Source organism: Schistocerca nitens, chromosome 5 (assembly GCF_023898315.1).
Source record: "Schistocerca nitens isolate TAMUIC-IGC-003100 chromosome 5, iqSchNite1.1, whole genome shotgun sequence".
Taxonomy (NCBI): Eukaryota; Metazoa; Arthropoda; class Insecta; order Orthoptera; family Acrididae; genus Schistocerca; species Schistocerca nitens.
Window position 1 is genome coordinate 484568419 of NC_064618.1, and position 12559 is coordinate 484580977.

General features: G+C 40.7%; 1 protein-coding gene across 1 annotated transcript in view; it reads left to right on the plus strand.

The window, feature by feature from the left end:
• The window catches only part of LOC126260545 (E3 ubiquitin-protein ligase MYCBP2-like), a 389869-nt gene that overhangs the window by 347194 nt on the left and 30116 nt on the right, over positions 1-12559 (plus strand). The window contains exon 34 of the mRNA XM_049957880.1: positions 2788-3027. Coding sequence (XP_049813837.1) covers positions 2788-3027 — 240 coding nt within the window. The remainder of the gene's footprint in view (positions 1-2787; positions 3028-12559) is intronic.

Genomic DNA, 12559 nt, shown 5'->3' on the forward strand with positions numbered 1-12559 from the left:
AATAATGGCCAAAGCTTCTTTTTCAATTTGAGAATACTTATGTTGGGCATCCATGAGCGTTTTGGAGGCATAAGTAATGGGTTGTTCAGAACCGTCAGAAATACGGTGCGCAAGGACTGCACTGACCCTGTATTGAGAGGCGTCCATGGCAAGAACAAGATGTTGGCCAGGTCGATAAGTAGCCAGGCACGGGGCCTGTTTCAGCATAGTCTTCAATTTCTGGAAAGCCACATTGCATGACGCGGACCAGTGAAAAGGCATGTTTTTATGCAACAGGTGATGCAATGCCTGAGCCACCGAAGCAGCAGATGGCAAAAACTTGTAATAGTATGCTATTTTCCCCAAGAAGGCCTGCGGTTCCTTAACAGATGTAGGGTGAGGAAGGGCATCGATCGCAGCAACAGTTTGCCGAAGAGGACGAATACCATCCTGAGAGAGTTGAAACCCCAAGTACATGATAGATGCCTGAAAAAATTTTGATTTCTGAAGATTACATTTAATACCGGCAGTCTGTAAGACATGAAAAAGTGTGCGGAGATTTTGAAGATGTTTGTCAGTGGTGGAGCCAGTGACAACAATGTCGTCCTGGTAATTTATACACCCAGGGACAGTGAGCAATAATTGTTCCAAGAATCGCTGAAAGAGAGCAGGTGTGCTGGCAACCCCGAATGGCAATTGTTGGTATTGATAGAGGCCGAAAGGCGTGTTAAGGACCAGAAACTGTGGGAAGCAGCGTCGAGAGGAAGTTGATAAGCTTCTGACAGGTCGAGTTTAGAAAAATACTGGCCTCCAGCAAGTTTAGTGAACAATTCTTCAGGTCGAGGCATAGGGTAAGTTTTGAGGCTACCACATGCGTTTGCTTTTGAAAATAGACGGACAGAAGTGAGCACATTTCAGCAAAGGACAAAGACGCAGAATCTTTCAAAGGAGCCAATTGTGACAACAACCAATACATTTGAGGTGAAATCCATGAAAGGAACAGTGACTTACATGTTTGTTTGTCCGCGACATGAAATGCCAAGAAGTGCTGTCGAAGACGTTTTTCGTAATCAGACCAGTCTTCCACCATCTCATCGTAAGGTGGAAAAGTAGATAGAGACAACGACGAGAGACGCCCCGCAGTTGATGCCGCGACAAAATCACGAATTGCATTTGTGAGAAGCATTTGCTGTTCTATGAGACCTTGCAATAGTTGCTCTAAAGTAGCCATGGAAACATGTGGGTCAACGTTTGAAAAGAAAAATCCCATCTTCGTTGCCAATTGTTATAACTCCAAGTTGAACAAATATATTTCAAGGAAGACGCAACACATGAAAGTCACAGATCAAGTAAACAGAGTAAGACATGTGTGTACACTTTAACAGTCAAATCATAACAGTCCAAATCTAGCGGCCACTGGCTGCTTAGGTGATGCTGCTGCTGCACGGCTGGCAGACAGCACCGCATGTAAAGGATGCGCGTAACTGCGCAGCGGCACTTTGAAAGATCGGCGAGTCACAACACTTTTTCCCCCTTTGAATTTTTTGCACAGGTCTTGATGGAGGTGGCTAACGTCCATAGGTGTTGTTTGATTGGCTGTAAAGTCTTGAAGAGGAGGCTTCCCGTATGGACGGAAGTGTCCCTGATGAATTCTGTTTAATTCTTTTCCACTTTTTTAGGTGACTCTTGCCTTTCCGAGAGCATGCAAGTGCTCAATAGAACAAGGCATCTTATATCAGAATGTGGAGCCATCAGCTAGCTGAAGTTAGTGTTCATTGTAGAAAGTGGTCTTGGCGACGTGTAATTGAAACAAATAAGTTCTATTTCTTTCCTTAAAAATTTGGGTGTTCTATGTCTTTTAACCGATTAACACTAAACTGTATTTCTGTTTGGTTGTGTGGAGACTGTTGACAGAAGTTGTTAATGAGACATTTGGAGGTGGTGTATGAACTCTTATCACTCCAGTGTCTGGATCTTGGAATCTTTCTGAAAGTAGTTGTATTGTTATAGGACATTAATAATTAAACGTTGGAGTACTGTGAAGTTTAACCCTTTGTCATCAGTCAAAGCAAGGTTGCTGAACCTTATTTAGAGTTATTGGATAGTTTTGCAGTGGAGAAAGTTAATATGGGTCCACCGAGAAACATTTTTGATTAAATCTGTGAAACAGCACTTCATTTATCTTGTCTTGTGCGCCTCTTGGTGCTGAGAGTGTGTGGATTTTGGCCACAGCAGCGAGTGTTATTCAGCACGATGCCACAGAAGCTCTGAGGACAGATGAGAGGATTATTTCACTCTTTCCCTCTGCAGTCTTCTCTTCCTCTGCTCTATCTCCTCCTCCTGGTAAACTCCTCCACATCACTACACTATGCACCACCCACCCACCTGTGGCCAGAATGAGCTCACATGTGGCACAGTCCTGTCCTGTGCATCATCTGCATGTCCCTCCCAGCTGCCAACTACCCTTCCCCATCCTCCCTTCCTGCTCCCCACTCTCATTCTCCACTCACCAACTCCACGCAACACTGCCCATGATGCCAGTCAGACTGCAGTGCTGTCACAATTTAGTCATCTGAGATAATGTAACTGTGCAGGTGTATGTGTATTCTGTCAGTTCTGAAGCGGGTTACACCTGAAAGATAGTGATATTTTCAGTTTTATTTATGTGCCTATCAAGATGTCAACTATGTGGTAAGTTGTTGCTTTTACTTCTTCCAGTATTTATGTAACATATTGATGAAAAATGCAGTGTAACATTTTACCTCTCTCCTACAATTCTGTTAGCGAATGTAAAAATATGTTCAACAGGTATGCAAGGAAGAAGAAGAAGCAATAAAGGTGGACCTCCATGAAGGATGTGGACGCACTAAACTGTTCTGGGTTATGGCACTGGCTGACTCCTGCACACTAAAGGCTATGGTAGAATTCCGTGAAGGAACACGTACGAAGCCAGCAGGTGTAACATCTGGTGTATGTCGTTTCTGTGGGGCTACTGGAAGTTCAGGCCTACTAGCAATTGGAAATATCTGTGCAGATCAAGATTGTCAGGTGAGATGCTTGGTTTCAGTTTCTCTATTAAAAATTAAATAAAAGCCTTGGGAATTTGCAAGCTAAGTCACCTTTTTTTCCTCAGAGACCTTACTAATGGCAAGAGTTACTTGTAATTACCTAAAGAATTTCAGAATACATATATGTGAGAACAACAAAGAGAGCCCACAAAAGAAATACATAAGTTGATAGACAATCTCACAGACTTTAAAATGTACTTTATTATGTGATTCAAGAAATGGCAGTTGAGAGGTCTAATTCTTGCTATACTCACTCCAGTGTGTCACGGTCAGTATCAGCAACTGTATTTACAACTCTTTCCTGCAACTGCTCCAAATGGAAGACACAAAACATATGATCATTTATGTAATCCCATAAGAAATAATTAAATGGAATTAATTAAGATTACTATTCCATGACAGAAAGCACATCCAAACTAAGTTGTCGAAGTCCTACATTAAGATGACCAGGAACATTTGAATGAAACTTCACATAAAGCACAATCATGCTTCAAAATGAAGTCTTCTCAACTATGCCATCATTGTTAAGACATTTTAGAAAATGTGTAAATACAAGATTGCAATAACGATTCTCTCTGCAAAGAGAAGTAAGCAATATACTGGATGGTTGTAAAGAAACAGGCGGAGGTCTGAGTGCTACAGTGGGGGATGTATACATCACAGGGCATTAATTGGTGCACTCATGAAGTATGCTGAAAAAAGTAATTGTTCCCATTTCTTCCTGGGTTCAGGAAAAGGGGATCTGGCATGTTTATTAGGATATGGTCACAAGTTACAACATGTGTTCTGAATGGTCTCCTGATTTGGCAACATGCTGCATCTGTAATGTGGCATGGTCGGCAGTCACTCACAGCATATCCAGTGTAATCAGAGCAATAAGTCGTCGTATGCTATCCTTCAGATCAGGAAGAGTCCAGATATATCCCTGATGGACACAATCTTTCAGACATCCCCACAACCACAAATTAAATGGAAGGTCAGGGGTCTGGAAGGCCACACATCATGAAATTGCATAGAAATCATGTGGTCATTGCTGAACGTTTCTCGAAGCAAATCTTTCACCTGGCAAGTGACATGTGTCGTTGCCCCATCTTGCATGAAAAAAGTGATGTGGACACAGTTGCATTCATGCAAAGCTGGAATCACATGTGGAGGTCCACATAATGTGCACACAACTGCATTCATGCAAAGCTGGAATCACATGTGGAGGTCTACATAATGTGCACATGTTACTGTACACCTAACAGGCCAGTGAGGTGTCATCTCCTAGAAGAAAAACGGACTGAGAATGAAGGAGCTTGAGAAACCACACCACAAAGTCACATAATCGAGTGCACTGTATGTTCCTGCACAACTTATAGTGGAGTAGAACCCCATATGTGACAGTTCTGTGCAATCTTGGCACCATGCAGAGTAAAATGTGCTTAACCCATCTAAAGACTGTCCCCCGTCCATCCAAACACTGTTCCCTGGCCTCATGTCATCCATTTTCATGTGTGCCAAAAACGAACACCAAAGTCACAGCTCCATTCGGTGCATGGCTCCATTTGGTGCATATTCTGAACCATGTAGTGATACCAATATAAAATGCATTGCAAAATCTCTTGAACTATTGACGTGGGGAAAGACAATTCCCATGACACAGTTGGAGCACTGGCTGCAGAATTTGAGGCATGTGCTGCACGGTCAGCTATAGCTACAGCAATTTCATCAACTGCCATGGGAATGAGCCACATCTCTCTCCCTGCTGCACCATGTAAGTCACCTGTTTCTTCAGATTTCTTGAACATGGTCTGTAGCCCATTTATTGACATGGGTTCTCTTCACAGCTATTTCTGTTGGCGATATTCCTGTACTGCAGCACTGCTGTTGCTGCTGTTCTGATAGAACAACTTTACCAGTAGTTCATGGGTCTCTCTTCTCAATTGTCAATGCGTTTCATATGGGAAACTTCAATCTTCTCAACCCTTTATGCTAACAGTCACTTCACAAATGAAATCAACACGTCACCAAGTGACAAATAGCCAATTGACATCAAAACAGAAAACATTTCACATTCTGGCTGCTTACCGTGTATTTTCAGCTGGTGGCAGAAAGTGTAACAATTATTTTTTCCAACATTCTCCCTGAATGCACTTATTAGTGAACATACAATGTGTCAACTTGTTCTGCGATGTATACGGTCCACATTGCAGCACTTGGAACTCAGTTATAACCACCTGGTATTTTAGGAGAATCACAGGTTTATTTCATATTCACTTGAAGATATTCTGTGCCTGGAGTGTTGTTGTGGTGTGGTGATCTGTCAGAGACTGGTCTGGTGCAGCTCTCCATGCTGGTCTATTCTGTGCAAGTGTCTTTGTTTCTGTAGAAATAATACAACCTGCATCCATTTGAACTCACTTGCTGTAATCAAGCCCTCATCTACATCTACATGATTACTCTGCAATTCACAATTTAGCACCTGTCAGAGGGTTCATCAAACCACCTTCAAGCTATTTCTCCACCATTCTACTCTAGAACAATGTGCGGGGAAAATGGACACACAAATTTTTCCATGCGAGCTCTGATTTGTCTTATTTTACTATAATGATCATTCCTCCCGCTGTAGATGGGCACCAACGAAATATTAACACACTCTGAGGACAAAGTTGGTGATTACAATTTCATGAAAATATCCAGCCACAACAAAAATTGCCTTGACTTTAATGATTGCCACCCCAATTTGTGTAACATAATCATGCCACTCTCTCCCCTTTTTTGCAATTATTCAAAATGAGCTTCCCTTCTTTGAACTTTTTTCATGTCCTCCATTAACCCTATCTGATGTGGATCCCCCACCGCATAGCAGTACTCCAGAAGGGGGTGGACAAGCATAGTGTAAGCAGCCTCTTTTGCAGACCTGTCGGATATTCTAAGCATTCTGCCAATAAATCACATTCTTTGGTTTGCTTTCTCCACAGCATTATCTATGTGATCTTTCCAGTGTAAGTTATTTGTAATTGTAATCCCTAAGTATTTAGTTGGATTTATAGCCTGTAGATTTGTGTGTTTTATCCTGTAACTGAAATTTAACAGATTCCTTTTAGTACTCAAGTGGATGATCTCACACTTTTCATTATTTAGACTCAATTGCCACTTTTTGCACCATACAGATATCTTGTCTAAATATTTTGCAATTTGTTTTGATCATCTGATGGCTTTATAAAACCATCATATGCAAACAATCTTAAGAGGGCTGCTCAGATGGTCTCCTAAATCATATATGTAGATCAGGAAAAGCAGAGGGCCTATGACACTTCCTTGGGGAATGCCAGATATTACTTCTACTTTACTTGATGACTTTCTGTCAATTACAGTGACCTGTGCTTTTCTGACAGGAAATTATGAATCCTGTTGTGTAGCTGAGATGATGCTCCATAGGCAAGTGATTTTATTAGAAGTCCCTTATGAGGAACAATGTCAAAAGCCTTCTGGAAATCTAAAAGCATGGAATCAATTTGATATCCTCTGCCGATAGCACTCATTACTTCATGAGAATAAAGAGCTACTTGAGTTTCACAAGAATGCTTTTTTCTGAGTCTGTTGTAGCTGTTTGTCAGTAAATTGTTTTCTTCCAGATAACCCATAATATTCAAACACAGTATATGATCCAGAATCCTACTGCAAATCATTAGCAATATGGGTCTGTAATTCAGTGGCTTACTCCTGTTTCTTTCTTGGATATTGGTGTGACGTGTGCAACTTTACAGTCCTTAGGGATGGATCTTTCAACTAGCCTTTGGTTGTATATGATTGTTTAGTATGGAGCTATTTCAACATACTCTAAAAGAAACCTGGCTAGTATACAGTCTGCATCAGAGGCCTTGCCTTTATTAAGTGATTTAAGATGCTTCACTACATCAAAGATATCTGTTTGTAAGTTACTCATGTTGGCAGTTGTTCTTGATTCGAATTCAGGAATATTTACTTTGTCTTCTTTTTTAAAGTAATTTTGGAAAACTTGTAACTCAGCTTTAGTGGCACTGCTATCCATAACATCATCATTGTCATCATGCAGTGAGGGTATTGGTTGTGTCTTTCCGCTGGTATACTTCAGATATGACCAGAATCTCTTTGGATTTTCTATCAGATTTTGGGAAGAATTTCATTCTGGAAACTGTTGAAAGCATCTCGCATTGAAGTTTGTGCTACATTTTGAGCTTCTATAAAACTTTACCTGTCTTGGGGCTTTTGCATTGTTTGAAATTTGGCATGCTTTTTTCATAGCTTTTGCAACAGTGTTCCAACCTTCTTTGTGTACCATGATGGATCAGCACCATCTCTTATTAGTTTATTTGGTATATATCTCTCAATTGCTGTCAATACTATTTCTTTGAATTTAAACCATATCTGGTCTACACTTACATAATCAAATTAGAAGGAGTGGATATTGTCTCTTAGGAAGACCTCGTATGAATTTTTATCTGTTTTTAAAAATAGATGTATTTTGCATTTATTTTTTGTGGGTTTTAATGTTGTGGTATTTAGTCTCGCTACAACAACCTTGTAATCACTAAACCCTGTATCCATCATGATGCTCCCTATTTGCTCAGGATTATTTGTTGCAAAGAGATCAAATATGTTTTTGCAACCATTTGCACTTTGAGTGGACTCCTGAACTAATTGTTCAAAATAATTTTCTGAGAAGGCATTCAGAATGATTTTAGATATGTTTTATGCCTACCACTGACTGTAAACATGTATTTTTGCCAACACATTGAAGTTACCACCAACTGTAATTGTATGAGTGGGATACCTATTTGAAATGAGACTCGAGTTTTCTTTGAACTGTTCAGCAACTGTATATTACGAGTTGCAGGTTGGTAAAAGGAACTAATTATTAATTTATTCCTGTTGTCAAGTCTAACCTGTGCCCTACTAACTCGCATGAACTATCTACTTCAATTTCACTACAAGGTAAATTATTTCTGATTGCAATAAACACTCCACCGTCAACTGTATTTAATCTGTTTTTCTGAACACAGTTAAGTCTTTAGTAAAAATTTCAGATGATCTTGTTTCTGACTTTAGTGAGCTTTCCATACCTGTAACGATTTGAGCTTCAGTGTGTTTTATTAGTGTTTGGAGCTCAGTTTCTTTTGCAGCACAGCTACAACAATTTATGACTACAATACCAACTGTTTCTAGGTCTACCTTTGTGTGTTTGTCCTGCATCCTTTTAGACTGACACCCATTCTTTTGTTTCCATAGACCGTCTAACACAAAAAAAAACAGCCCCCACTACCCACTTAGCTGCTTTCTGTGCATAGTGGACTCCTGATCTATTAAGTGGAACCTGGAAACCCACTGCCCTATGGCACAAGTTGAGGAATCTGCTGCCTATATGGTCAGAGAACCGTGTGAGCCTCTGATTCAGACCCTCCACTAAGCTCTGTATCAAAGGATTACAGTCAGTTCTGTCAATGATGCTACAGATGGAGAGCTCTGCCTTCCTCTCACGAGGAAGACTGGCAGGGCAGGCTTTACCATTTCAGCTAGGCACCTGAAACCAGAGAGCATCTTTTCCTATCCAAAATGACACATACCATTAGTATCAACATGAGCCACCACATGTAGTTGGCTGCACCCTATGCTCTTCATGGCACCCAGAAGCAGGGTTTCCACATCTGGATTGACTCCTCCCAGTATGCACAAAGAGTTCACACTGGATTCCTCCCCCTCTTTGGTTGCCATATCCCTAAGTGGCCCCATTATTTGCCTAATGTTGAAGCTCCCAACTACCAGTAATCCCACCCATTGTGAATGCACAGGCCTTGTTAGCTGTGAGGCTTCAGGGAAAGTGAATGCATCTGTCTCAGGGACTTCATTAGCCACAGATGATGCCCAACACCTGTTCGTCAGATGAACTGGGAAGGCCCTCCGAAGTCTTTTACTGCCCACCACATCTTGCAGTGACCTCCACTCGACCACAGATGAAGGGTCAACTTCAGTATGGGCAATTCCTGGGGCAGTCAAAGTAGTGGACCAGTCAGGGACACGTGGGATGTGCTGGATGCCCCATGGATCCCAACACCCAGCCCTCCATAGTGATGCCATTTGGCAACAGCCTCAAGCTGTGTGGTCTTCCTCTGTAGTTGTTATTTCTCACACTTCCATCCATTACCAAATTAAATATTCTTAATGCCTCAGGAAGTGTCCTGTCAATGTACCCCTTCTTTTTGTCAAGTTGTGCAACAAAGCTCTTCTCTCCCCTGTTCAGTGCTGTACCTCTTCATCAATCCCTTGATTTATAGTTGAGTAGGTGCAAGTTGATCCCTGACAGTTGCAGTGGGCTGGGCATGGCAGCTTCATGCTGCTGTGTCAACCAATAACGTAATGTGATTCTGTAAATGTATCTATGGCAACACGTCGTCGTTGTCACAGCTCTGTAGACAGCTAATGTTATCACCTGCAGGTGAAAGCTGGCAAGTGCTGCGAGCTGTCAGGGATCTTCTGACACTGTCTCGACTATAGTCATTGTAATCTTCAGCATTCATCTGTAACACCATATTTAAAAAGCTTCTTTTCTTCTGCTCTTGTCTGTATTACTAATCGTGCACATTTTGCTTCCTTATAAACCTACATTCCAGTTTATCGGATATGATGTTTCACCATGTCTGACTCATGAAAGATGAGTCTGTCAACAAAAATCAACTTCATGCAAAGATATATTCATATATATGTGCATGGAGGTCTGTAGAAAATCAAATATTAATTGTTCATCCTTGGGGCTCAGCACTTGTGTATCACCCTTGAGGCTTAGCGCTTGCAACAGCTGCACTTAGTATTTTTTCAGAAGATGATATTTCCAAAGAATGAACCATACCATTGGCAGTCTTACATGCAATATATAGCTGGTGTATACTGCCAATTTGTTACAGCTCCTGCTGAAAGTTTCTCTTACAGACTGTGTCTTTTCTGCAGGTAGTCCTGGATTCCCTGCATTATTCATAATGCAGTAGGGGCCAGTCATGCTGAATTTGTTCTCGCTCATACATTGTTTTGTCTATTCCAACTTCTGCCTACTATCTGATATGAAATACAAGGGCTCCCCCTCCCTTGAGGTCCAATCAGTTGTGAAATTAAAACCACAATGGTATGAAATATGAGGTCCAGCTGGTCATGAAATTAAAATCCCAGTGAAGCTTTGCGTACATGTGTTGCACATTATCTGTACTATGCTTGTCGACTGTGGCTCATTTCATTTGTGAGTTCTGAATGCACGAGCAGCCTAGAACAATAGAGCCTCCTGCCAAGTATGAAATGTGTACTGCCTTTCAATTTCTTTATGCTGAGGGGTGCAATGTCACCAAAATTCATTGAGGAATGAGTAATGTAAATGGCAAAATTTTCGTGAGTGACAGCAAAGTGTGGCAGTGGTGCAGGAACTGTGAAGCAGGACATACAACATGAACATGATGCAGGCAGTTAGGGAAGGAAGCAAGTGTCAACTGATGATCTTGTTCAGCAGGTTATTTGAGAAAATCATTAGTTCAGTGTTGGTATTGAGTAATTTGTTTCTATAAATCTCAATGCAGCTCTCTGGTGTCATCATGAGTGGGAGGCTTCGGTACCATAGATTGTGTGTGAGATGGGTTCTGAAGTGTAACATTTCTGCATTGCTACCATGATGAAGAATATTTTTTGAACAGAATTGTCTTGGGGAACAATGCATTAGTCCATTTTGAAAATGAAGAAACAGTAGAGCATTGCAGACAGATGGGTGCATTCTCATTCCCCAAATAAAGCAAAGAAGTACAAGTGAACATTCTCCATCATAAAGTGTATGGCTACAGTGTTCTGGGACCAAAAAGGAGTTTCCTTGGTGGAATTCAAGGAACATGGTGCAATGACCACTTCAGCCTCATATAGCGTGACTCTTCAGTGTCTATGAAGAGCAATTCAGAGCAAGCAAAGCAGAATGTTGTCATGAGGCACAGTCCTTCTTCGTGACTATGCTTGGCCACACTTTGCAGCTTCAACAGAGACACTCCTGGACCATTTTTGATGAGAAGTGTTTGATACCTGTAACAACGCCAACACTTGACTCCCTCTGATTTTCATCTCTTTGTTCATGTGAAATGCTGCTAGGACAGCATTTGGCACAGACTATGAACTGCAGACCAGTGTAGAAAATTGGCTGATAGCACAGGCAGGTGCTTTCTATGATGGGAATGCTGAAAAGTTGGTATCATGCTAGCACTGATGCCTAAGTCAGAGAGGTGACTATGTCGAGAAGTAGCTGGAAGGTGTAGCTAAATGTCGCAAATGAAACATTTTTAATTTTCAATGGTGATTCCATTTTGCAATTGATCAGCCCTTGAAAAAAATGTAGCCTTCATATCCACTGGACCATAACGACTGACACACGTGGTGAATTACAGTACGTAAACTGCATATATGCCTCCTATGTAGGCCATATTTTGGAACAAATGCACTATTTAATTGTACACTAGTGGAAATTAAAAATCAAAATATCCTTCAACTGATGTACTAGGGTTTGCAATGTCTCTTGCATTTGCAAACAGTTATACTTATTTCAAAATAAATTCATTGAATGTGAATAACTTGGCTTCAGCTGTGCCAGACTGGGACTTGAACCCAGACTTCCCGCTTATTGCGAGTGGATGCCTTAACCATTAGGCTATCTGTGAATGCTTCCTTGATGACCCAAAGTTCCAGATATAACATTGTCTACATCCCTATGCCATAGTCTTCTATATTGATCACTGATAGGTAGTACATCTATACCTAACACAGGTGAATCCAAGTTATTCACATTCAGCAAATTTATTTTGAAATAATTTTGGTTGGCCATCTTTTGTCAGTAATGTTTGTTCATCCAGACATACAAGTAAATTTTGCATGCCAAGGCAGGCAGAAGATGATAACATCATAATTCTTGATTCCTCATAGTCTCATTCTCACTGGTGCAGGAATACTGAGTACAGCTGCAAGCACTTAGTGATGAATGTTGGAGCCTATTGTATAGTGATGTAGACAGTGTGACATATGGAAGTTTAGGTCATTGTGGGAAGCACTAATTGACAGCATAATTATTGAGATGACTGCTTGCGATAAGCAGGAAATTCGGCTTTGACTCTCGGTCCAGCACAAATTTCACACATGTCGCCAATAGGTAGTGAATTTATTACAAATTAATTATGGATGGCTGTCTTTCATCAAAAACGTCTGTTCATCCACACATGCAAGTAAAAAAGTTATAATATATTTGGAAACTGTCGAGGTCCATATGAAGAGCTCTGTGTTTTATGAAATAAATGATGTTTCTATTAATTTTCTTGGAAAGTGAGCGATTAATTGTGCTTTGCTTTTGAGGGCACCATTATATATACAAAGAATAACAGGTTACATAATCAAATTGTGCAATGAAATATATTTAATGTTATTTTTCTGCAAAACTGTCCATTTATCAAAACTAAGTATTACAAGTTTAAAGTAGTCAACTG